This window comes from Carassius carassius, chromosome 6 (assembly GCF_963082965.1).
Source record: "Carassius carassius chromosome 6, fCarCar2.1, whole genome shotgun sequence".
In the NCBI taxonomy this organism is placed as follows: Eukaryota; Metazoa; Chordata; class Actinopteri; order Cypriniformes; family Cyprinidae; genus Carassius; species Carassius carassius.
Window position 1 is genome coordinate 28133823 of NC_081760.1, and position 24934 is coordinate 28158756.

The window sequence follows — 24934 nt, forward strand, 5'->3', positions numbered from 1 at the left end:
ATCTGAATCTGGAAACCAAAGTCACTGCACCCGTTTACCAAGAAATTTTGGAGCACTTTTTGCTTCCTTCTGCTGACCAGCTTTTTGAAGATGCTGATTTCATTTTCCAGCAGGATCTGGCACCTGCCCACACTGCCAAAAGCACAAAAAGTTGGTTAAATGACCATGGTGTTGATGTGCTTGACTGGCCAGCAAACTCACCAGACCTGAACCCCATAGAGAATCTATAGTGTATTGTCAAGAGGAAAATTAAAAACAAGAGACCAAAGAATGCAGATGAGCTGAAAGCCACTGTCAAACCTGGGCTTCCATACCACCTCAGCAGTGCCACAAACTGATCACCTCCATTCCACAAATTGAGGCAGTAATTAAAGCAAAAGGAGCCGCTACCAAGTATTGAGTACATGTACAGTAAATTAACATACTTTCCAAAAAAAGGCTAACTTTTTTCTAAAAACTAACAATTCACTACAATTTTTTTTAAATTGGACTTATGAAGTATTCTATTTTGTTGAGATTTGTTAAATGTGAGCCAAAATCATCACAATTAAAAGAACCAAAGACTTAAACTACTTCAGTCTGTGTGCACTGAATTTATTTAATACACAAGTTTCATAATTAGAGTTGAATTACTGAAATAAAGGAACTTTTCCACGACATTCTAATTTATTGAGATGCACAGGGTCTGAAATTTGAGAAGAAAAAAAAAACAAGAAAAAAAAACATTGTGGATAATTCAAGACCAGAGCTTTTATAAGGTATGTGTAAATGAGTTACAGAGAAATTTTATTTTGTGTATGTTCATTAAATAAATATTGTGTGGGTCTATTTGTGTGTGTGTGTGTGTGTGTGTGTGTGTGTATATTATAAGTTAAAATCTGAGGTACAATTAGTAAAAGTTTAATTTACTGCAATTACATTAAAACTATACAACTACAATTACACAATTTGGAGTATTATGAAATTAGGTGTGTTATGGTAACCCATACTTGGAATTTGATTTGTGTTCTGCATTAATCCCATCCAAGTGCAAGCACAGTAAAAAAAAAAAAAGGCTTCTTTATGTACAGCAGCGATATAGCACCTTAACCACCCCAAAGAACCGCTGAAGAACCACTGAAGAACCATGCAGGGGATTAACAGGTTCTTTATAAGGTGGTGGTGCTATATAGCACTTAAACCTCCCCAAAGAACCGCCGAAGAACCTTTTTATATCTATTGCTTTCACCCATTTGATCCAGTTTTATAATTGTTTTGAGCCTATGAGCGTGTGAGAGATAACGGAAGTGAGAGAAAAGTGTTTAAGTTTGAAATATGTGAATTTTTCTTACTTAAACGCATGCATTTACTAAAGAAGTCCTTTATTCTCCCCCCGGAGCAGTGTGAGGCACATTTTATTATGAATGCTATCGCTTTATTTGACGACTTGTGGACTGTTCAACTATAACACCCACTGACTGCAATGATAGTGCTAGGAATAGTCAGGACAATTTTAATATAACTCTGACTGGTTTCGTCTGAAAGAAGAAAGTCATATACACCTAGGATGCTTCGAGGGTGAGTAAAACACAAGATCATTTTCATTTTTGGGTGAACTAACCCTTTAAGTGCATTCTTTTTCACAAGGGAACGCCTAATCTCATCTGACCAGCAGGTGGTGCAACCGGGTGTTGACCATAGACTGTGGTGCTGACAAAGACCAAAGCAAAAGGTAGTGCAAGCCATTCATTCACAAAAACTAATCTGCATAAATGGAGCAAGCAGTAAGTATATGTTATTATTATCAGGGCCAGACTATATGTCGAAAAGCTGATTAAGACAAAAACTGCTTTTATGTTTAAAGCTGCAGTCCGTAAATTTTGCATATTTGTCGCCATCTATGTTTAAAAACCTGGAATTTCAGTTCCTTTGCGGAATTATATTCCATGCGTGGGTTGTGATCCAGCGCGGATGAATCTGTTTTGAGGTGAATGTGTAGCTGTCAGTCACCGCGGTGTGGATATTCACCATATTTAGTAATCACAGATTCTACCCTACGTCTTGGAATATATGACCCAAATAACAATTTTCACCATATATTGTCTTCTGAACAAGTAAGTAACATGTCTGCCATGCTTTATTCTTATACCAACTGAGTTAAAAAGCATTACAATAACTTAATCTAACGATCAATTAGCTCATAACACATCAAACCCTGCAAATTATTATTATTATAATTTATTCTCAAATTATTAATGTTAACAACATCAGCATTGCGTGACTATGAGTATAATGTGTATTAGCATGTAGATTTCAATTTCTGTACAGTGTCTGTAATTGTCTCATCATTTGAATTTCAATTTTTAACCCGAAAAGCAAACTGCTCTAATCGAACTGATTGTCTTTAAAACCCAGGCTATCTGTAATTAGAAACCCATTTAAAACTTGAATAAAATGTAATTTAATTCACATGTATTTCGTATAATCACTCTTGATTATTTTTTGACATTTAATTATTCCAGCTGCTGTGGCTATAAATAAACGACCCGCCACCTGCCTCACGATCCTCACATGTCTAGTAGCCGGGATAACAACTTTACTACATACGTGATGTAAAGACGCACGTAATTTCCCGCGAAAACCTACCCGTACCAAATTAGAAAACATTATTTTAAATTAATCGTTGTGAATCGGGCTAAAGTAAGGCGATAGTTTCTAACACTGGCTGGTTATGTATTTGCTCAAATATTGATTTTGGATCATTTTTAACCCAAAAAAGTTACGGACTGCAGTTTTAATTTGTGCCAACTGAGTGAAAAGTCTGATGAAACACGACTGTAACACTTTTAAAACGAAAAATACATAGTCATTATTCAGTAATATATTTCATTATCAAGGTCTTGTGTTTTGAAGCAATATGCAAGCTATATTATTTAAATTTGCCCCACATACATTTTAAACTGAAATAATATAAACTGATCATTCGTGTATCCATAACGTTAGATATATTTTAAATAACATAAATGCTACCAAACGAGCATTTTAATTCATGTTCTAATTACATTTAACAGTTACTTATATTTACATTACTGCGCCAAAGATTATCAAAAGGAATACTGAAGCATTCTTACTTGAGTGGCAACGCTTTTGATGTCCCGAACAACAACAAAACAAAATTCCTTGTGAAGGTGTCAAGTACATATGCCTACGGTTCCAAGCTTAAGTTGTGGCTCCGCCCACAGAGAGAAATTAGCCAATAAGCATTTGCACACCTCTAGCGTCGCCAGTCCAAGTAGGGCTCGCTGCCCGCTGCAGCCTGCGGTGGACATCCAACCCCGCCCACATCCACATGTGACGTAGGAAGCCACGCCCACCCCCCGATACAACCCCGCCCACGCCCGAGTGTGACGTCGAAGCTACACCCATGTCAAATAAGTCACCCGCAGCATTAGAATTTGTGGAATCTATTGTGTTCTAGAAATGACGTCACAATGACAGTAAGAAGAAAATTGCCTGCAACTCTTATTATTACTTCATTTGCGATTTTGATCATCCTCAACTGCATTCATTTATTCTTATAACTTCTTACTTTTTACAAATTGCTTTTTGGTCATCTACAACTTTGCTCATCAGCAGTTTAAAGAACAGCAGTAAAAAAATAAGATTCAAAAATCAAATATCACACTGCAAAAAAGCTGAGAATTGTGGTCAAGTGTACAATGTTCAACCATGTACAGCACCACATTATTCCAGCGACACAGTGGAAACCCATTCACCACTCCCACCTCAACACAACCGGTTTCTGAAGTGGATGAGGTGAAAAGAGGAAAAACGAAGAAGAAATTGAAAAAGATTAAGAGGGTTTGGAAGGCACTATTTGGTAATAGGGTAGCTGGTGAAAAATACACTGAGAAGACAAGCTCATCTGAGGGTGAGAAAAAAGATCAGGGAGCTGATGCAGCTGTGCTACAGTCTAGGAGAAACACTGATAGTAAGTTACATGACCATGTTTTGAGAATATAAAATTCATTTATTTGCTTAAGTCTGTCCAGGACTATATACTTATTTTTAGTTCATGAACACCTAAAAAAATAGGGCACAGTGAAAAATTTTGGGTCATATTACATCATACAAAATACTTTTGCTCAAACATTGAAAAACTAAACTGTGTGTTTGATACATGGCACATGAAAATAGATACTGTCACATTTTCATAGACATTTTCAGCCTTGAATGAATCAGTCTATGATCATGAAAAACAATTTTCATAAAAAAACATTAACAGATCAGTAGTCCATGAACGAACGTTCAAATATGAATACGAAAATATATGATTTAACTTGAAAGGCATTAACTTTTTGAACAGTAATTGTACTTAGTATACAGTATTTAGTATATTTAGTATGCATTTAGTTAATACATTTTTAGGATACACTCAAAAGTATTTTAAAGATCTGTTAAGCATTAATGTATTTATAATGTAAATTACGGTATGTTAATGTTATATGAAACATTAATAAATGTTAATGTTATATGAGAGTTATAAAGTGTTAATATTTTATTTTTGAGACACAATGTATTGGGAAGACATCACTTGCATGCTGAAGTAATTTTTCACTTGCACATGAGAATGAAATGCTAGCACTGTAGAGCACTGACGAGCATCAGAAAAAAATGACTTCATAATTAATAGCTAGTGTACTTGCAGTATTATGAGTAGGCGCTAATAAGAGGATGTTATATTGTATTTAACTTATATTCATAATAATGGTTAATGTCATTCCTCTTTAGACCAGATTTACAGTGTACATGGCCTCCTTCAAGATGTGGCCTGCACTGAGCTTGCCTCTGATGTGGATAGGGCGAAAGGAGGAAGAAATAAGGAGAAATGTGAAAAGTCGATTTGGAAGGTACTTTTTGGTTGTATGAGACCTAGTAAAAAAGTCCTCCAAACTCCACTTTGCACTGTGGTCGCCCAGAATGTTGACACCCTCCAAGCTCCAGCCCACACTGTCAACAACCAGAGTGTTGATGCCAAACAAACTCCAGTCCAAGTCGAGTCTGACTGGAGTGTTGATGCCCAACAAGCTCCAGCCGAACAAGCACCAGCCCAGGTCGAGTCTGACTGGAGTGTTGATGCCCAACAAGCTCCAGCCCAACAAGCTCCAGCCCAGGTCGAGTCTGACTGGAGTGTTGATGCCCAACAAGCTCCAGCCCAGGTCGAGTCTGACTGGAGTGTTGATGCCCAACAAGCTCCAGCCCAACAAGCTCCAGCCCAGGTCGAGTCTGACTGGAGTGTTGATGCCCAACAAGCTCCAGCCCAGGTCGAGTCTGACTGGAGTGTTGATGCCCAACAAGCTCCAGCCCAACAAGCTCCAGCCCAGGTCGAGTCTGACTGGAGTGTTGATGCCCAACAAGCTCCAGCCCAACAAGCTCCAGCCCAGGTCGAGTCTGACTGGAGTGTTGATGCCCAACAAGCTCCAGCCCAGGTCGTGTCGGACTGGAGTGTTGATGCCCAACAAGCTCCAGCCCAACAAGCTCCAGCCCAGGTCGAGTCTGACTGGAGTGTTGATGCCCAACAAGCTCCAGCCCAGGTCGAGTCTGACTGGAGTGTTGATGCCCAACAAGCTCCAGCCCAGGTCGAGTCTGACTGGAGTGTTGATGCCCAACAAGCTCCAGCCCAGGTCGAGTCTGACTGGAGTGTTGATGCCCAACAAGCTCCAGCCCAACAAGCTCCAGCCCAGGTGGAGTCGGACTGGAGTGTTGATGCCCAACAAGCTCCAGCCCAACAAGCTCCAGCCCAGGTCGAGTCTGACTGGAGTGTTGATGCCCAACAAGCTCCAGCCCAGGTCGAGTCTGACTGGAGTGTTGATGCCCAACAAGCTCCAGCCCAGGTCGAGTCTGACTGGAGTGTTGATGCCCAACAAGCTCCAGCCCAACAAGCTCCAGCCCAGGTCGAGTCTGACTGGAGTGTTGATGCCCAACAAGCTCCAGCCCAGGTCGAGTCTGACTGGAGTGTTGATGCCCAACAAGCTCCAGCCCAGGTCGAGTCTGACTGGAGTGTTGATGCCCAACAAGCTCCAGCCCAACAAGCTCCAGCCCAGGTCGAGTCTGACTGGAGTGTTGATGCCCAACAAGCTCCAGCCCAGGTCGTGTCGGACTGGAGTGTTGATGCCCAACAAGCTCCAGCCCAACAAGCTCCAGCCCAGGTCGAGTCTGACTGGAGTGTTGATGCCCAACAAGCTCCAGCCCAGGTCGAGTCTGACTGGAGTGTTGATGCCCAACAAGCTCCAGCCCAGGTCGAGTCTGACTGGAGTGTTGATGCCCAACAAGCTCCAGCCCAGGTCGAGTCTGACTGGAGTGTTGATGCCCAACAAGCTCCAGCCCAACAAGCTCCAGCCCAGGTGGAGTCGGACTGGAGTGTTGATGCCCAACAAGCTCCAGCCCAACAAGCTCCAGCCCAGGTCGAGTCTGACTGGAGTGTTGATGCCCAACAAGCTCCAGCCCAGGTCGAGTCTGACTGGAGTGTTGATGCCCAACAAGCTCCAGCCCAGGTCGAGTCTGACTGGAGTGTTGATGCCCAACAAGCTCCAGCCCAACAAGCTCCAGCCCAGGTCGAGTCTGACTGGAGTGTTGATGCCCAACAAGCTCCAGCCCAGGTCGAGTCTGACTGGAGTGTTGATGCCCAACAAGCTCCAGCCCAGGTCGAGTCTGACTGGAGTGTTGATGCCCAACAAGCTCCAGCCCAACAAGCTCCAGCCCAGGTCGAGTCTGACTGGAGTGTTGATGCCCAACAAGCTCCAGCCCAACAAGCTCCAGCCCAGGTCGAGTCTGACTGGAGTGTTGATGCCCAACAAGTTCCGGCCCAGGTCGAGTCTTACTGGAGTGTTGATGCACTCCAAGGTCCAGTACCTGCTGTGTCTGACTGGAGTGTGGACATCCTACAAACTCCAGGCCACACCAAGTCTTTATTTGATCCTTGCTCAGGTATGAATCAGCCTTTCATTTGCACTTTGGAAATGTATACTTAATAACTGATTTTTATGTGGCAATTGATGCATAAGAATTTCAAGTTCTTATGGGCAAAAAAACTGTTTTGATAATTTTGTTTTACTTCTAATTAAAATGTCCAAATTAATTTTTATTAATTTGAGCTGATAAAACTGCATGTGTAAATTATATAATATTAGAGAAATTTGTTTGACATTGTGTTTTGTTAAATAAATATAAACTCTGTAGGACATGGCTTGATTTTAATGTCAAATACTCTTATTTATCTTTTATAGACATCTTTTCCTACTATGAAGTCGGCAATATGCTGGGTCAAGGAGGATTTGGAGCCGTCTATGAAGGGAGGCGTGTGAAGGATGGCCTTGAGGTATCATGTTTTATTTATTTACTACTTTTTTACCTAGCCAGTAATTTCTTATCTTCATCCTTTTGCATTTGGTGTAAGTCCTTCTAGTGTTTAATGTTTTTAAATTTTTGCTTGGAATTTATATTCGCAAAACTTTACATACCTGTTCAGGAATAATGATTTCAATGATATGACCTCTACACATGTTAATTATAAATATTTATCATACAAATTCTTCTTCTTTTTTGTTGATCAGGTGGCAGTGAAATTTGTCAAGAAAACAGAGGATATGCACTACATCAACTTTGTAAGTAGAGAGTGCTTTCTATATTTTTTCCCTTAAGTGGCTGTTTTCAGTATTTGGGAATCCACCTCTGTTTAACCATCTTAAAACTGGGTTTTCTTTCAGCCTGAACCTCTTCCACTGGAGGTAGCTCTTTTAATCCTCGTAAATGAAGGCCCCAGAGTTCCCCAGATAATCCAGCTGCTGGACTGGAAGGATGTGGGTGAATACTGCATCATGATTCTGGAGCGGCCTATTCCTTGCGAGGACTTGTTTGATTTTGTGCAGCGCCGTGGAGGCAGAATCGACGAGGAGTTGGCTCGGGTTGTCATGCAGCAGGCAACACAAGCCGCTTACATGAGCTGCCAACGTGGAGTGCTGCACCGAGACATCAAAAAGGAAAACATTCTGATCAACAAGGACACCCTAGAAGTCAAACTAATTGACTTTGGGTGTGGCGACCTCCTTCAAAGGGCACCTTATACTACATTCAGGGGTATGTATTGAAGCCATGGAATAGGAATCACTCAAGTACCATGCTAATGGGCACCTGGACAAAATGCTGTGGTAATGCAATTCACATAACACAAAAACTCTTTTTCTGACAGGCACACGAATGTACTGTCCACCCGAATTCATATCAGAGGGCAAGTACCACGGGGAGCCAGCGACGGTATATTCATTGGGAGTGCTCTTGTTCTCGCTGGTATGCGGGACATTTCCAGATAACGCCGACCTGATTATGATCAATCGGAACTGTTGGTTTATAGCTGGCTTATCACTAGGTAAGAACTTCATGACAGCAAAGAAAGATGATTGTAAATTCTAAATTATACAAAAGAGAACAAAACATGACAGGCAAAAGAATAATAGTAATTAATGCAGGATTGTTCTTTCCAGATTTCTAACATCCAAACCTGTCTAGTTGTACAGTTTTGAATAATGAAGATAAAAGTAATAATCAGTCTCTCTTATCTTTCTGTAGATTGCTGCCAATTGATCTGCTCTTGCCTGCAGCGTGAGCCAGCAGAGCGACTTGATTTGGCCAAGATTCTGCACCATGAATGGTTTAAGGTACTGAATTAAATTTTTTCCAAAGTTAAAAAAGAGAGATTATTTTCAAATTTTAAAGATTCTGAAAGCCTTTTGTGGGGTATGTAGTCAATCCTTGTACATATATAGATGATAAATTGTAACGGTAGGAAGACACTCCAGTTTCCAAATAAAAAAAATGACAAAAAAAATAATCCAGATTTTTTTTCTCCTTTATTTCAGGGCTCAGATATGGAGAAATTCTGCAAATAGTGGCCGTGTTCCCTGTCACAGCCAGCCCAGGTGTTGTCATCTACTGACAGCTCATCATGACCCAGAACTCCATTTCCATTCTTGCAAACTCAGTGAAAAACTATTGTTGTTGTTGTTGTTGTTTATTAGTTTTTTTGAATGGTCTTATAATCTTTTATCTTGTATGGTCTTATTATATCTTGTATTACATTTAAAAAAAATGACAGTGCTCTAACAACAGTTTTTCGACGAATACATTAATTAATGAAAATTTACACTGAACATAAATACATAAAGTAAAACAACATCAAAACCATTATGTGTATATTTTGGTGGAGTTGAGTGTCAGATTTTCAGATCGTAGGACATGACAGTATCTAAAATACACAATTGAGTTTAGAGTTATGGTATAACTCTTTCATTTTCTAAAATATCTTTTTTTACAGTAGTGAAATAAAAGCTAACTTTCTTAAAGCTTATTGTTGAATTTCAATGTATCTGCTCCCCTCTGTTTATGCTGTATACTGTAATAGACAATAGGCTGTTACAGTAACATGTATATATGTACATATAAAAGTGTTACTTTTATAAATACTATTTCCTGCGTCCAGTTCTCTCCCGTATGTGAACATGAAACATGACATGGAGCACGTTGTATTGTGGGAAACAGTATCCCATGCAGCGTCCTCAGATGCATACAGATCATGGTAGTATGCCATTCAGAACACAGCTTCTGTACTGGTTATGAGTTATATTTAGCAGATTCTCGCAATTGTAGTAGGTCATCCGGTTATTCCATGCATGCAGATTTTTTGCATATAATGCACAGGATACATACTAGATACAGCTGAAATAGTAATAGTAGTATGATATAGGATTTCGAACACTGAAACTGACTTGCAAAATGATTCCTGATTGCCAGTGTTCTGTAGGCAGTGGAAGTATTAAATAAGACCAGAACAGTTAAAAAACAGTCAATGAAAAGAGAAAAAAATATCTATCAATAAACTCTAGAGAAAACAAACGCAAAACAGCATTACAGGTTAAGGAAAATAAAACAACTGAGCACACATATATGTATATGTTTTAAGGATATTAGAAATAGGTCTCGTGAAAAGCAAAGCTGAAAGAGATCCTTCAGACAATGTACAAGATTCAGAGGATGGGTTTAAACTTACAGTTGGGTACCAGCTAATAGGTGTAAAAGGAAACAAGTTGGCAGATAGTTGTGCAAAACAAGCCAAAAAAAAGCAAACATAGACATGAAAGTAAAATATAGAAAGACTAAAGAAGCTTTGAATCAAACTACGTGGAGAAATGACATAAAAAATGGATGAAAACCTTAAGACGGTTTTATAGCAATCAAAGAAATGTTGGTAAAGGTTGAATAACAAATATAAATAGAAATGAAGAAGCAATTCACATGATAAATGGTTTAATTGTTAATGCAATATCTGACAAAGACATTGCTATTTTAAAAGATAACGCCAATATTTTTGTATAATCTTAATCCACACCAGCAGGTGGCGGTAATGCACCTTAAATCTGTATGCCACCCACCCAAAGAAAATCAAGAAGAAGAAGCCCCAGTCGGCTCTACTTGGAGCTGGTGCTGGTGATGCTCCGCGCTGCAGCGCCATCTGGACTCAACGAGCGACACTGTTCTACATCTTCCAGAAGAATGGAGGAAATTGACTTAAAGCTCAATGCTGATGGCATTAAAAAAAAAGTAATCTCTCCCGGAAAAGGAGAACTTTCAACGTTTCCCAATGGAACAAAGGTAGTGTAACGTACAATTTACAGTAATGAAACGTCGAGACGAGCAAAAGATGTGTTGTTATTTAACGCGTAGATAGGGAGCTAGCTAACGTAGATTCGCCCGTTTGGACGCATAATATGGGCTTAATTTCGACGAAAAATAGGCCAAACGTTTTATAGTATAATGCGTTATGCATATGTTGCGATTCGAATAGAAGAATTTAAACTGGTTGATGTCTTTTTTTGTTTTGTTTTTTACAAGGGAGGCGCCAGGTATTCATATTTAGCCGTTAGCTAAGCATCGGGATGGATACCTGATGCTATGCTCTATGAAGGCCGTCTCACAAACAGGATGTCTGTCTGATTGCATTTCTGGCACTGAAAAGGGAGGAAAAAAAAAGGTTCATCTGTAATGAATGAATGCTTAAAGATACGTACCCCATAACAGCAACATCATATAGCTGCTAGTTATATAATATTAACCCTGTGGAGCCTGACATAAAATAATCTTTTCTTTTCTTGTGGTGCTTGAGTCGAAGGCAAGGGAACATATACTGTATAATATTAGTAAAATCGTATTGTTTTATTTATTTAACCTCGAAAAATCGAATTAAGAGTTAGCATAGCTGGGCAATACTAAATGTAAACAAACTGTTCTTGCACTGAGAGCCCGTTGGCTCAAAATACAGAGAATTTTAAACAATGTCCTACTGCAACAAATATCAGGGAAAATTAAATTTTGTATTTTTCTCTCTTGAAAGGTGAAGTTTCATTACCGCACTAGCCTTTGTGATGGCACTGTGTTGGATGACTCCAGGACGATGGGAGGCCGCAGTAAACCTATGGAGCTCATCCTGGGGAAGAAGTTCAAGCTTCCTGTGTGGGAGCAGGTGGTTACCACTATGAGAGAGGGGGAAATTGCTGATTTCACCTGTGATGTCAAGGTCAGTGACCTGTCTTGTCAGTTCATTCTTCTCTGCCTCCTAGTATGTACCCTTCTACATATTTATAATATTACATATATGTACATAAATACCAATAATTATATCTTTAAGTTCATTCTGATTTTCTTACTTATTCCCAGTACTGATTTTGTCGTTTTTAATGCTCCTAGCACACAGCTCTCTACCCTCTGGTTTCTCTGTCACTACGCAACATCAGCCATGGGAAAGACCCACTGGAAGGACAGAGACACTGCTGTGGGATAGCTCAGGTTCACTCGCATCATTCTATGGGTCACCCCGATCTGGATAAGTTGCAGGCTAATCCTCAGCCTCTAGTCTTTACTCTGGAAATGCTGGAGGTGAGAAACAGAAGCATGATCTCATTTTTGGAGGTGCAGTTTTACATGAAAGTGAACAGAGAGCTCAGACAACCACATGAACAGCATCATAACTCAAATTCCTGTCCGTTCCATATGCATTTTAAGGTGTTAAAGGGACAGTTCACCCAAAAATGAAAACTCTATCATCATTTACTCACTCTTTATTTATTCCAAACCTGTATGAGTTTCAGTTTTCTGCTCAAGGTATTTTGAAGAATGTTGGTAACCAAACAGTTTAAGATATTCATACATTTCATCTTGGGGAAACTATTCCCCCAACTGATCTAAATATAATATGCATTTCTACTAATATATACCTTAATTATAAAATAGCTGTTGGTAATTCCCACTTGCTTATTCGTGATTCTGATTCTCATCTTTTCAAGATCTTGCCACCTGGATCCTTCCAATTGGAGATTTGGGCAATGACAGATGAGGAGAAAATGCAGGCCATACCTCAGATCCATGAGGATGGAAATGCGCTCTTCAAGAGTGGCGATATTTCGGCAGCTGCTGAGAAGTACTACAGTGCCATAGCTTGTCTGAAGAACTTACAGATGAAGGTCAGCCTTAATAGCTGCTGAGCAATGAGTGGTCCTCATTAATTACCTAGACCAGGGGTCTTCAGTCTCGGTCCTACTGTAGAGTACAACCCTAATCAAACACACCTGAACCAGCTTATCAAGGTCTTTACAATGCATTCTAGAAGCAAGTTGAAACTCTGTATGACACCAGCCCTCTAGGACCGAGTTTGGAGGCCCCTGACCTAGACTGTGAATCTTTCTCGCCAGTTTCAAAATGAACCAAAATTATTTCTGCACTTATAGTCTCTGACACTTTTTCTCTAATTTTTAATGTGCATGATCCTCCAATGTTTTTAGTGGCTCAGAGTGGCTCAATTCTCAGTAAATGCAAGAAAGTCCATCTCTGGATAAGCTGGGAGTTTGGGGGATGCAATGTGCACCAAGTTAATTTTCTTTGTACAGTTGCATAAACGTTTTGTTGACAGCTTTATAAAGTAGTTTACTGGATTTGTAATTAAGTATTTGTATACTTGCTGTCACAGAAACTTTTCTTCTGTCTTAACAATTTTATACAATTATCGTTATTATCTCCAATATCAAAAAAATATTTTCACCTAAAAGAGACAAATGTGAATATAATGTGTACTTTGAAACTATTAGTAAAAAGAAACCAAAAAGAGTCCTCTTTAAAGTCCAGGTTACAACCATTGCAAAGTTCATGATTGAGTTGCCAGATGTCAAGAGTTCAGATCCTTCAATCAGAGCTTTTCTTTCAAACAGATCAATTTTCCTCCCAGTGTTTTTCTTAATCTCCCAAAATGGCAAGCATTCGCAATCGTACTCTGGTCTGCAAAAAATCACTAATGATCTGAAAACACTGACAAACATGCATGTTGGAGTTAAGCAATCAACAATGATTTATTCTGCTCAGATCAAAGTGTCATATAGCCAGTCTGCTTTCCTCTACAAGGCAAATTTAGCTGTTTGCTGTGACTAAACTGTGAGGGGGAAAAAAACACTTTCTCATTGAAAAATAAATCCAAATATGAATCTTGCATATGTTTTTTTTTTTGTAATTGTGGTAACTGAGTAAATGCATTTAGACAGCCTCTGTGCTACAGTTCAAGGTTGTTTAATAGCAAAATATAAAAAAATTTATTAGTTAATTTTAATTAATTTTTAAAATTAATATTTGCTTTTTAAGATTTTTTTTTTTTTCAGTTTAGCCATTGTGCAACCCTAGCCAAAAGTGTATTCTTATATTCAAGGGTGGAAGTTTTACTTTAAACATATATTCTCTGTTTATAGGAGCGTCCAGGTGATGACCAATGGATCAAACTAGATCTCATGATCACTCCTCTCCTTCTCAACTATTGCCAGTGCAAGCATCTTTTGGGCCAGTACTATGAGGTTTTGGAGCACTGCTCTTCTATCATCAACAAGTACGACGGTAAATATCAAAACTAGCCCTAAGCCTAAATTCTTTATAACAACCCACTTTGTTAATTTAACAAAGTATGGTGTCCCATACTTGGAATTTGTGGTCTGCATTTAACCCATTCAAGTGAACACTCTCTCACACACACACACACACACACACACACACAGCAGTCACTCCCCACACCTAAAATCCTGGGACTCAAATCCGACTCTCTAACCATGACTGTCTCATTTAAAAAAAATAAATACTACACTGTTTTTGAAATGAGACTTGGCATGAGCAATCTCCTACCATGAGTTACATTTAATAATTGTATTACAGATGCCCATACTCATTCTTGTCTTTCTCATAGACAATGTAAAGGCATATTTCAAACGAGGAAAAGCTCATGCAGCAGTATGGAATGAAGCAGAGGCAAGAGCTGACTTTGCCAGAGCAATTCAATTAGACCCATCACTTGAAACATCAGTTGCAAAGGAGTTGAGGGCAATGGAGGATCGCATTCGGGAAAAACAGAAAGAGGAGAAGGGACGCTACAAAAATCTTTTCAACTATAACAGCAAAGCCTCTGCTGCAGCTTCCACGGTTTGTTCCGTCTTCCATCTCATTAGCAAATTCTAAATGAGTGAATATTAAAAAAAAATATTGTTAAACGACAACAAAAACTGCTCAGTTAAGTAACCTATTCTATTTTTCTTTTCTTTTTTTAGGGCTGAAACAAAGATGAACTTCCAATTTTACATTTATAAGGATGTAGTTAGGCCATTGTCAAGTTGGAGCACATGCACTCTGATAAATTGGTCCCTCACAAATTCATCATATTGTTTATCACCACCTCCTCATGTATTATTAGTAAATTGATAAACCAGTTAGGAGTGCATAACTTTACATGCACTTGAATCCATTCATTTATCCCCGGAGTAACCCATCATTTATTGAGATGTGCCCATTTTCATGGAGTTGCTAATGGGATCTGCATCTCCTGTGTACCAGAAAAGAGTAAATACCAGCTTACTGCCTTGTTACCTTGTATATTCAGTCTTTGGATATAGTTGATAGAACCTAGTTCATTAAGGACAGTGCTTTTTAAGGGCAATGCGAATGAAACTTGAAAGAAAATCTGAAGATGTTAAAAATGCTAGCCTGGTTAATTAGGATTTCTTTGTCTATATCCCTCAGTTTTTTTTTGTATTTATCATGTTTATTAATTGTATTGCTATTAACCCTCATTGTCTTTATATACACTTATATATACTACACATTTAATATAGAAAGATTAAGGAAATTAGAAGGCCTATTAAATATGTAAGTGAAAGACACAATGTAAACACTGTGATGGTATGTAAAAGTATCCACTTCCCCATCATTGAAAACATATTCATTGACTTTGTGTTGTTGATTAATAGATTTGTCAGTTACATCTATGTGTCACTACAAATAAATTGCTATTTTCAAAACACTTTTTAAGTAGATGTTATTGCTGTTCTGTATTTGTTGTAACTGAAGCCAAATAAAAATCTGTCAGTCACTTACCCCACATTTTACACAAGCATTGCATTCAATGGAACTGAAAATATGACAAATTGTTCTGTGTTTTTTTTTTTATTTAAATACAGAATTGCAAAAATTGGGCTTAAAAAATTATGCTAATGGTGTTAACACTACATGAGGTGTACATCGGGGAGATAGCTATGCATGATGGACAAAGGTCAATATGAAAGATAAAAAGACATGGTGTTGTAAATAGCTTGGCAAAGAGAAGGAGCGTGTTTATGAGAAACAGACCAATGGGGAGACAAGTACCAGAGGGAGGGTGTGTGTGTTTGTGTGTGTGAATGTTATGTGCGAGCACTTCGTTCTGTCTCCGCTAGACACTCCCTGACAAGAGCACGTGCGTGAATGATACCTGATGAAAGACAAAGACTTGTCAGCCATTTCAAACAAGCAAACATTTACCCAAATAAGACCAAGTGCTAACATACAAATGTGCAAAATGACTACTAAGTAGTAATTGACAGGCTGTTTACTAATGAACCAGGTAGCTGTGATTGTAAAATACTGTATTTGTATGTAAACTATAAATAGACACCAAAAAAAGCATTACAGATCAGGCATTAGAAGTTACAACTTTTACTTTTACTATCTACTGCAACTTCAATAATTAATCAGCACTATAATTTAAAGATATTCTCTATAGTACAAATAAGTGGCTTCCACTGTAATTAATTAATGGATACTGGAATTATAAATATTCTTTATTAATTTTACTTAAGTGATAAGCACAACAGCTTAGTAAGAAAGCCTTTGAGCTGACAACAGAAACATTGTAAGTCTGATCTCACATATATCTTAAAAATGCAGAAAACTTATCACAACTGCACTTAGGATCACATTATTCTAGGGGGCTAAACGTCATTGTTACAAAGGTGCTGCATGCACTTTATTCCGAAGGGTTTAGAGTACCTCTCTTCAGCCTCTCCATGGCACTTTTGCTGCCAGCATAAGTAGGACGAATTTCACGGCTCATCTCCTCAATGACAGATAGCAGCTCACTATAGGTAGATCCCTGTGACACTTTAACAGGCTACAGAATACAAGAGAAGTCTAAGTGATATGAACCCTCTTATTTATGAGAAATCTATGTGTGTGTGTGTGTGTATATATATAAATATATATACACACACACACATCTACGTGTATTGTATTATGCTGATTTGAAAAAAGTAAACGCTCCTGAAAATTCTGAATCGTCATCACAGGAATAAGTTACATTTTTTAAACATTTCTAATTTTAAACCTTTATATTTTTGTCATATTTCAAATAATAACGTTTTTTATGTTATGTTACTGTATTTTGATTAAATATGTGCATTTGTGAGCATAAAAAAAAACTTAACATTACTAAACTTTGAACCAGTAGTGTATTTATTCCAAATAAAACAGACCCATAGGACATTTATCCTCATAATTTCAAGTCTGCAAATGTATCTAAAAAGCCCACTGTTATCAAAACGTAACTTACTTGTACAAAGCCCATTGACGGTGGACCAAAGTCACTAAATGCTGGTCTAAAGTTAGAAGAGGAAGCCAGTGATGGAGATGAGCCACATGATCCTAATACCAGAGAGCAAGAGGAAGACCAATCACAAATTAAGAAAATGTCAAAAGGCCAAACTCAACCAATGACATCTTGCCACCCATTGTGTGCATATGAAAGGAAGTGAGGTAAAATAAAGCCAATATTAGATGCATTCACAGATGTGATGGCTTCGTACACTCACAAATGTGTAAGAAAATCGTTAGCTTTTAAACTTAAAAGCGATAGGGTGCGGTTAGCAGCACATTAATGTAATGAGCGAGACAGATGGCTATGGCTCCTTTAACTCCTCCCCCTTTATCCGTGTCTCTGACCTCTTTTACAGTAGGTTCACTGACCCCTTTCCGCGGGATTAAAACAGTGCGTTTGAAAAGATGCTAGCCAAAAACTACCTCAAATTAAAAAAATATGCATGTAAAAAATAAATGAATGAACGAGGAGCACAATGAAACTCACCTGGTGGCGTGTGGTTAGAGCCGGAGGGTGCGGGGGCGATCGGCTTGTAACTCATTATTTACACCGCCGTCGACTTTAACCTCGCTTCACAAAGTTTCCGCTTATCTTCTGAATGTAATCTCGATGGACTATTATCTGAAGCAGGAACGACGATGACTTATTGTAAACACAAAGAGGAGATATACATATAGACATAAGAAGAGGTGAGGGACGTGATAAAGGCTAGCGGACAGAAAAGACGGTCCCCTCTAAACTTAACCGGCTTCAAAGAGTGCCTTCTCTTTTTAAACAGCCTGTTATAGACTGACTTTTTAATTATTTTCAGCTAGGGTAAAACACCGACCCATTTTATATCAAATGGAAATATATTTGGTGTATTAAAGAGTGGAGGATGCCTGTGGTGGTTTATGAAAGGTAAATTTAACTACCCACCTCTTCCGCGAACTCGCTCGACAGCGACACGCGCTAAATATCCAACAAGCCGACAACTGAAACAAACAACAACAACCGTGAACACTTCGCGATACGTTGGGCAGTTTAAGATGGTTTCAGAGCGCCGGTTTACACTTTGTTCGAGGAGGTAAAAGAGGAATAGACCGCACGGAAATAGTTTCGTTCCGCGGAGGTGTCGGTTCTACCCCTCTCTTCCTGCGCGTGCTAGCCTGCTATGTTATTTTCCCATGATACACGGCAAAAACGAGTGACTGCGTCATCAGGCACACGCCTTTGCCCTCACTCTTCCACAATGAAGATTCCATTACGGAATTTTCTTGTTTAGGTGTTTGTAGAGACTGGGCATCAATGACATGGGAAAACGTTTGGAAAATGCATAGTCTAAAGTAGTTTTATTTATTTATCTATTTATCTGTAGAATGGCATATGGCATAGAGCAGTAGAAAATAATAGAATAGAACTAAATAGAATAAATTCTATGAATTATTGTATGTCAATATGCAAGTATTCACTACTGCATGAGATGTACAGCACAGTCAGATAAACAATACAATGTGCAATGTACACAAGAAATATAGCCTATATTAAATATATTTTTTTATTGACTGGCAGCTGTTTCAAGGAAAATCTTCTTTTATCAGGATGTTAAAGCTGTTAGTGATTTCAGGCTTCTTTGGCACGCTGTGTGAGATGGATCCATTGTAATCTTTTAATGTGTATTTGGTGCATTAGATATGGGAAATTCAGTATCTATGAGCCAAAAGATGTCATTTCAGTGCCATACCTTGGTCTCCACAATGGTAGTTTAAAAACAGACTAAACTGCTGACTACTTTTCGATTTTCCTTTGAGTTTTTGATGAGCCTTTCTGATGAGATATTGATTTGCCTTTTTAAAGTGCTACAAATATGGGTACTTAGGAATTGGCCGTCTATAATGGTCATTTGTTTTCTGTTGATACATTGGAATTTGCTCTGCAGGAAAGCCCAATGAAAACTTATGATGTATACTTCAGCAGAAGTGGCAGATTGTAGGAGTGGAGGCCATTTCACTGTCATCAATTTAAGCACCTCCCCTGGTCACATATAGACAGAAAGCACTTACATGCCGAAATCAGATCTGCTTCTAAATGATTAATGCTGTGCATACTGTAGCAAGGACGTACACAGATATTTTGAGGGGCAGGGGCTCAAGTGGAAAAAAGGGCACCTCATATTTACTTAATTTTTTTCCTAACAAAATGTTGAATATATTAGGGGTGTGCAATATTGACAAAACATATTTCGTGATATTTCCTGGGATTTTATCGATAATGATAATTAGAATATATTTTTCCCTGAGTGTGTTATTGTGCTTATAGGACTACCGTGGACAGCTGACTCCTAACTTTTTTTATATACATATATATATATATATATATATATATTCTCAAATATCTTTTCCAATAAGTTTAAACTGATTTGTACCTTTTATGGGGAATTTTACCTTTATAAAGACATTTTTTTCCTAAAAGTGTGCATCATCTTTTCAGTCAAATTCTTAACGTAAATCAATAAATAACTTAAGTCAATTAATCAGTTAATATTATAAATCATTTGGGCTTTTACTAAGCAAATTAAATCAGTATTGATGAAATTCATCTTTGCAATGCAGAGGAAACACAGAAGCTGCATTAAAAGTGGCATTTAGATGCATTTACACACTGTTTAATGCAGCACATGAATGTTTTAACCCTGCAGTTACAAATGCATTAATTCTGTTTTGATATTTAAAAAATAAAATGTTGAATACTTATATATTTTAACGGTTGATTCATTCAACAGAGCGAAATAGCAAAACACAGTAAGTGTATCAAATTCGTGTTTATTGAACTGCTGTATGAAGTCTTCCTGTGATAGTGATTAACTATGAAAATTGTATACATATATACATTTCTGCCACTACATCTTGAATTTTGTGATCATTCTAAATGCATTTTAATAAACTGAATAATTCAGTCAAAGAACACGCACTGTTCGAACCTACTAGACTTCCCATTGCCTTAGCTTAACTTTAGCAAACTTACATAGTAGCTCAGTCATGGATGTTAGCAAGACAAATTAGCCTAACTATATTTGTCTTTTGGATAATTAGCTGTAAATTCGATTTACATTTACATTTATTTGATGTCTACTGTATGTGTGCATGCCTGAATATAGGCTATCATTTATTGTGTATTTACGTTAATATGAGTTCAAGCTGTATTTATGTTGTCTACAGATTATAGATGCTGCATGTTACAACAATTTTCATTGCAACTAGTAATAAACATATAATAAACAAACAATGGACTTTGTACATTAGCCAGTGACTAGTGTCGAAGTAGCTTGATACAAAAGACACAGAAGCTGTATTCACTCAACAAAATTAATTTGTGCATTTTCATACTTGCCCCACATACACAGATGAATAATTACAACAATTTTGTTGATATTATATTTAACCTATTTCAGTTCATAGCCTGTAGCAAAGAAGAAAACAGGAAGAAGTGTGACAAAAACTATAATTAGCACATTTTAAAAGATTTACGAACGAACACAAATAAACAGTAGTGGTATGATTTGACAGTTACATTAGCTTTATTGGACTTGTGATGCCTCTGGGACTGACTGTATCAGAGCTGCTGATTCTGAAGTCAGTCCTTCGTGTCGTGTGCTGCTATGCGGGACAGGGGAGCGTTCTCGCTAATGCCCTCACTGCAGTTACTGTAAGTGACTGCTGCATTACTTTTAATAAATGTACCTGTTTATCTGCATTAGAAGACACTAACACATTGAATACAAGGCATTCTTTGTTATGCTGGTCATATTTATGTTTTAGAATTTTCTGGCATACTCTGGCATCTTTTCTCTTCTTAGACTCCTTAGTTCTAATTCTTATCAATATACCTGCAGAGTGTTTGGCTGTACGTTTTGAACGATTTCTCTCATTTTATTTCTCTAACCAGATTTATTGAGGGTAACAAGATTGAAGAGATAAACAAATATGCCTTCAGAGGACTTATGTATATGACATACAGCAAGCAAAGGTTGTATTTATTTACACACAGGTTTCTGGTAAGGATTTAATTGAGATGGTAATATATTTTTCAAATTGTTTCAAATCCAATTTCAAATTGTTAGTACATAATGTTATACATTGCTGTTGTCTTGAGTTTTATTATAAGGTACTTGTAAAGTGCCTAAACTCCTGGGCCCATATTCATAAAGAATCTTAATGTAAAAAGTAGCTCCTAGTGACAAAATTCTAAGAAAATTCTTAGAAATGTGGGCGTTTACTCTTAAAATTAAAGAAAAAATCCTAGTAAAGAAAAAAGTAATTCAGAAAGCATCTTAACCCTTGAAAGAGATCTTAAGGTCAAACTTGTTAGGAGCACAGACGAGGACTTTTAAGAAGCTTAAGAGTTTCTTTAGCAGAGGAGAAAATGGCAGAAAGACGAAGAGGCAGAAGAAATGTGTTGCAGACACTGGCTGACAGTGATTTAATAAGACGCTATAGATTAGATCATGCAGGGATCATGTTTGTGACTGATCTTATTAGAGACGTGCTAACATCTCCAACACAGTGCAGAAATGCCATAGCGCCAGAAATTAAAGTGATCACTACATTACGATATTTGGCAACTGGGAAAATGCAACAATGCAATAGTAATGATTTAGGTCTGACACAACCTTTTGTAAGCAGAGTGATCACACAAACAATTACAGCACTTTCAGAACATCTTTTTCGGTCTCAGTTCATTTCGTTTCCACTGGACATTCCCACCTTGCAGTCTCAAAAAACTGCATTTATGAAAATAGCAGGCTTATAGGTGCGCACAAGCAGGGGGAATGAACCGTTAATGGTTTGTTGTGCTATACGCTCCCATGTCTGCTTCCTGTCTCTTGCTGTGACAAACGGCCCGAATCTTCCTTTAAGAATGGCCTTGTGTTCATCCACTAACTGGGCTAACAGTAAATACTGTTCCTCTGTCCAGTTTGGCTTTCTCGCCCTTCTTGGTTTTGATTCCATGTTTGATACATTAAAACCAACATTCAAACCACCACATAAATAGGACAGCAATCACTGTAATTGGAAAGAGTGGAACAATTTTTATCTTTCTAAGCCAATTAAATACCTTATAGGAAATTAAAAGCATGGTAAATTAAAAAAAGGATTTATATACACACATATAATGTGTGTGTGTGTGTGTGTGTGAGAGAGAGAGAGAGAGAGAACAGTCAAATAGGAAAAATTACGCATGTAAATTCAAAGTGAGAATTAGAATAGACCCTATACTTAAAATCACTCTTTTTTTCCTTCTTGGACAACCAACCAATCACAGTCTTCAAAAGATTGTGTCATACATAGCAACGGGGTCAACTCCGCCTCCTCACTAAGATGAAAGTTTTTGTCTTTTCCTTACTCAGAGTTGCTCTCAGATCGGTCCCGAATCGCTCTTAAGCTAAGAAGTTTTAAACTAAATTAAGAGTTTTCTGAGAGGATTCTTAGAATCTTTATGAATACGGGCCCTAATTTATTGTAGATGAATAGGTATAAACTGTAAATACCCAAATGGAAATTTAATATATTGACATATATCAAGAGTGATTGCCATATACAGCATATTACCTATAATGCAATATATAATTAATATAAATTAATAGATAACAAATAATGTACATGACATCTATCTACAGGTATCTATCTATCTATCTATCTATCTATCTATCTATCTATCTATCTATCTATCTATCTATCTATCTATCTATCTATCTATCTACGTTGCATATATCATGGTTCTGATTTAGAAATGTAATATATGTTTGTATATTACATTTGCTTAGAGTCTTCTATCCATATGTACTGATTAATTTCCTCTTTTTTTACAGGTCATTAGCCAATAACAATTTAAAAACCCTCCCCAGGGGTCTTTTTTTCTGATGTGCGCTCTTTGATTGAACTTTGAGTTTTTCAGTTCGGTTCATGTACCATGCTAAATAGCTGGGAAGCAAAGATATTGCAGTCACATAATGTAGATATGACTTTGTTTTTTGCAGAGTTTTCTTAGAGTGTTTTGATAATTTAATGTCTAATAAACAGAGATCTGCGTAGGAACATTGTGTACCATTGTGACTGTGAATCCATGTGGCTGATGCTGTGGTTGAAGCGATCCAATGCCACAACCTCTGATGTTTACTGTGCCAGTGCTTCTGGCATGAAGGGTGTCCTATTAAAGGATGTCCCAGAAAAACGCAGCAAGGGTGTCTCCACAAGTAACTAAAGATATCTCAGATTTTATGTTGAAGTTTTGCATTGAGAGTCTTGATAAATGCAATGAAAAGGTGTGAAGGTGTGATTTGCTCACACTTGTTTAGTGACAATGAATAAATATGCTTCCATATGTCTGGTTCTTTTCCCATCGGATTTTGTTCAGCATCAAATAGTGAATACTCAATCAATGTCAGCAGACATCTTCACTCTCAAAGATGATATATATGTCGCTATGGCAGTTCCAAACTCAAACAGCTGTGTAATCATGGAATGGGATCATATTAAGACTAAATTCAGGCCTTTTGATCACATCACAGGTTTGACTTCATGTCATAAAAATGAAAGACTACAGATGATGATTTCATTTTTTATATATATATATTTCAGGACGGTCTGTTCTGATCAATGAGCAGGCATTTGTCATTGTCTCCCAACTCTTCGATGGCTCCCTGGTCTACAAATATGACCAAGCACAGAATAAGTTCACCAAGTTTCAGGCAGTTGAAATGCTTAATGTGTCCAAGCCTAGTGACATCAAAGTCTTCCAGATTGGAGTTGACTGGTTCTTCCTAATTGTGGACAGTTCCAAAGCTGGAATGACAACTCTTTTTAAATGGAATGAAACTGGTTTCTGCTCATATCAGTTCCTTCACGAGTGGTCTTGTGATACAGATGCAGAGTTTTTCTTTTTAGATGGCAAATCTGTCTTCATGCTTGTGAGACGTTCTCAGGTTCCTGTTATCTACCAGTGGAACAAGAGCACCCAGAAGTTTGTTCTCCATGATGAGATAGCAAATATGGATGACATTGTCAGCGTGAAGGCCTTTAGGATCAATGATGTGCCCTACCTTGCGCTCGCCTGCTACATTGGTGACTCAAAAGTCATGAAGCGGCTGGGCAAACACTCTGAAGAGGTACAGGGCATGCCTTCACGTGGCACCACAGTATTACAACCCATCAAGTTCAAAGACCAGCACTATTTGATTCTGAGCAGTGAATATTCTTTCTCCCAGATCTTTAGGTGGGATGAGGAAAACCAGAATTTTATCAAGTTCAGAGATGTTTATGTTCAATGGCCACGCTCCTTCACAGCACTGTCCACAGACCAGCGCGATTTTGTGCTGGCCACCAGTTTCAAAGGCAAAACCATGGTTTTTGAACATATTTCAGTGGATTATAGTTAATGAGGCATATGCTGTTACTCGTAGCATCTGGGAAAATGTTAAAACAAAATTTTATTCTTTAATATATGTATACATGTAACCATCATATTTATTCATATCATGTTTCTTCAACAAAAGGACAAAACTCAGTGCACATGTCTATCTTCTGTCTTGCAAAAGCTATTTATGCAACATTTTCAATAAAAGTTTAAATATATAATGCTTCGCTATTCAGACCTTGGAAATACCTGACTGTTTGATTATATCAAGGGCACTTTTAATAATTTATTTGTGATAAATCACGTTCAACAAAGGTGAGAATCCAAGAGACTGTGGACTTGTCAGTTTCAAGCGAATATATCCTACTGAGCAGGTTTGACCATGCAAGCATGTTATTGGTGCTGAGTAGTGATATTATTCAGTAGAGTCCATCAGTGCCATTGCCTTTCATGAATGAAATCTTAGAAATGTTTTATTTATTTATTATTATTATTTACAGAGAAGGATCCTTAAATATCGTAGCT

At 37.8% G+C, this 24934-nt stretch overlaps 3 protein-coding genes and 1 pseudogene across 4 annotated transcripts; 3 read left to right on the forward strand and 1 right to left on the reverse strand.

The window, feature by feature from the left end:
- Positions 1 to 3398: 3398 nt before the first annotated feature.
- LOC132142099 (uncharacterized) lies at positions 3399 to 9412 on the forward strand. The gene is made up of 10 exons (XM_059551739.1): positions 3399 to 3970; positions 4771 to 5093; positions 5128 to 6748; positions 6838 to 6966; positions 7266 to 7357; positions 7593 to 7643; positions 7746 to 8115; positions 8228 to 8404; positions 8605 to 8693; positions 8895 to 9412. Exons 1-10 carry the CDS (start codon positions 3709 to 3711, stop codon positions 8922 to 8924), a joined length of 3144 nt encoding a protein of 1047 aa, XP_059407722.1. The 5' UTR covers positions 3399 to 3708; the 3' UTR covers positions 8925 to 9412.
- A 1108-nt stretch (positions 9413 to 10520) lies between these two features.
- Positions 10521 to 15409, forward strand: LOC132142569 (AH receptor-interacting protein-like). Its single transcript, XM_059552531.1, has 7 exons — positions 10521 to 10683; positions 11423 to 11605; positions 11776 to 11964; positions 12372 to 12548; positions 13818 to 13959; positions 14303 to 14535; positions 14661 to 15409. The coding sequence occupies exons 1-7, from the start codon at positions 10522 to 10524 to the stop codon at positions 14664 to 14666; spliced, it is 1092 nt and encodes a 363-aa protein (XP_059408514.1). The 5' UTR covers position 10521; the 3' UTR covers positions 14667 to 15409.
- A 158-nt stretch (positions 15410 to 15567) lies between these two features.
- On the reverse strand, positions 15568 to 18243 carry LOC132142570 (cyclin-dependent kinase 2-associated protein 2-like). 2 transcript variants are annotated; one of them, XM_059552533.1, is made up of 6 exons: positions 18106 to 18243; positions 17936 to 17991; positions 17504 to 17659; positions 16973 to 17064; positions 16414 to 16534; positions 15568 to 15856 (listed from the first exon to the last, which is right to left on the reverse strand). In XM_059552533.1, exons 3-6 carry the CDS (start codon positions 17556 to 17558, stop codon positions 15789 to 15791), a joined length of 336 nt encoding a protein of 111 aa, XP_059408516.1. In that variant the 5' UTR covers positions 17559 to 17659; positions 17936 to 17991; positions 18106 to 18243; the 3' UTR covers positions 15568 to 15788. The 2 variants fall into 2 exon arrangements, with proteins under 2 accessions (XP_059408516.1, XP_059408515.1); XM_059552532.1 differs by having other exon boundaries at positions 17936 to 18220.
- Positions 18244 to 20654: 2411 nt separating this feature from the next.
- On the forward strand, positions 20655 to 24541 carry LOC132142100 (leucine-rich repeat LGI family member 2-like; annotated as a pseudogene).
- The last annotated feature ends 393 nt before the right edge of the window (positions 24542 to 24934 follow it).

What these genes read in the sequence shown, in the direction of transcription:
- LOC132142099 (XM_059551739.1), top strand. Translation starts at nt 3,709, where the DNA reads ATGTACAGCACCACATTATTCCAGCGACACAGTGGAAACCCATTCACC. An exon ending in CAAGCTCCAGCCCAGGTCGA is followed by an intron (nt 6,749 to 6,837) that starts GTCTGACTGGAG and finishes ATGCCCAACAAG; the next exon opens with TTCCGGCCCAGGTCGAGTCT. An exon ending in ACCTTATACTACATTCAGGG is followed by an intron (nt 8,116 to 8,227) that starts GTATGTATTGAA and finishes TTTTTCTGACAG; the next exon opens with GCACACGAATGTACTGTCCA.
- LOC132142569 (XM_059552531.1), top strand. Translation starts at nt 10,522, where the DNA reads ATGCTCCGCGCTGCAGCGCCATCTGGACTCAACGAGCGACACTGTTCT. An exon ending in ATTTCACCTGTGATGTCAAG is followed by an intron (nt 11,606 to 11,775) that starts GTCAGTGACCTG and finishes TAATGCTCCTAG; the next exon opens with CACACAGCTCTCTACCCTCT. An exon ending in TATCATCAACAAGTACGACG is followed by an intron (nt 13,960 to 14,302) that starts GTAAATATCAAA and finishes TCTTTCTCATAG; the next exon opens with ACAATGTAAAGGCATATTTC.
- LOC132142570 (XM_059552533.1), bottom strand. Translation starts at nt 17,558, where the DNA reads ATGAGTTACAAGCCGATCGCCCCCGCACCCTCCGGCTCTAACCACACG. An exon ending in CGTCAATGGGCTTTGTACAA is followed by an intron (nt 16,535 to 16,972) that starts GTAAGTTACGTT and finishes TGTATTCTGTAG; the next exon opens with CCTGTTAAAGTGTCACAGGG. An exon ending in CATGGAGAGGCTGAAGAGAG is followed by an intron (nt 15,857 to 16,413) that starts GTACTCTAAACC and finishes GTCTTTCATCAG; the next exon opens with GTATCATTCACGCACGTGCT.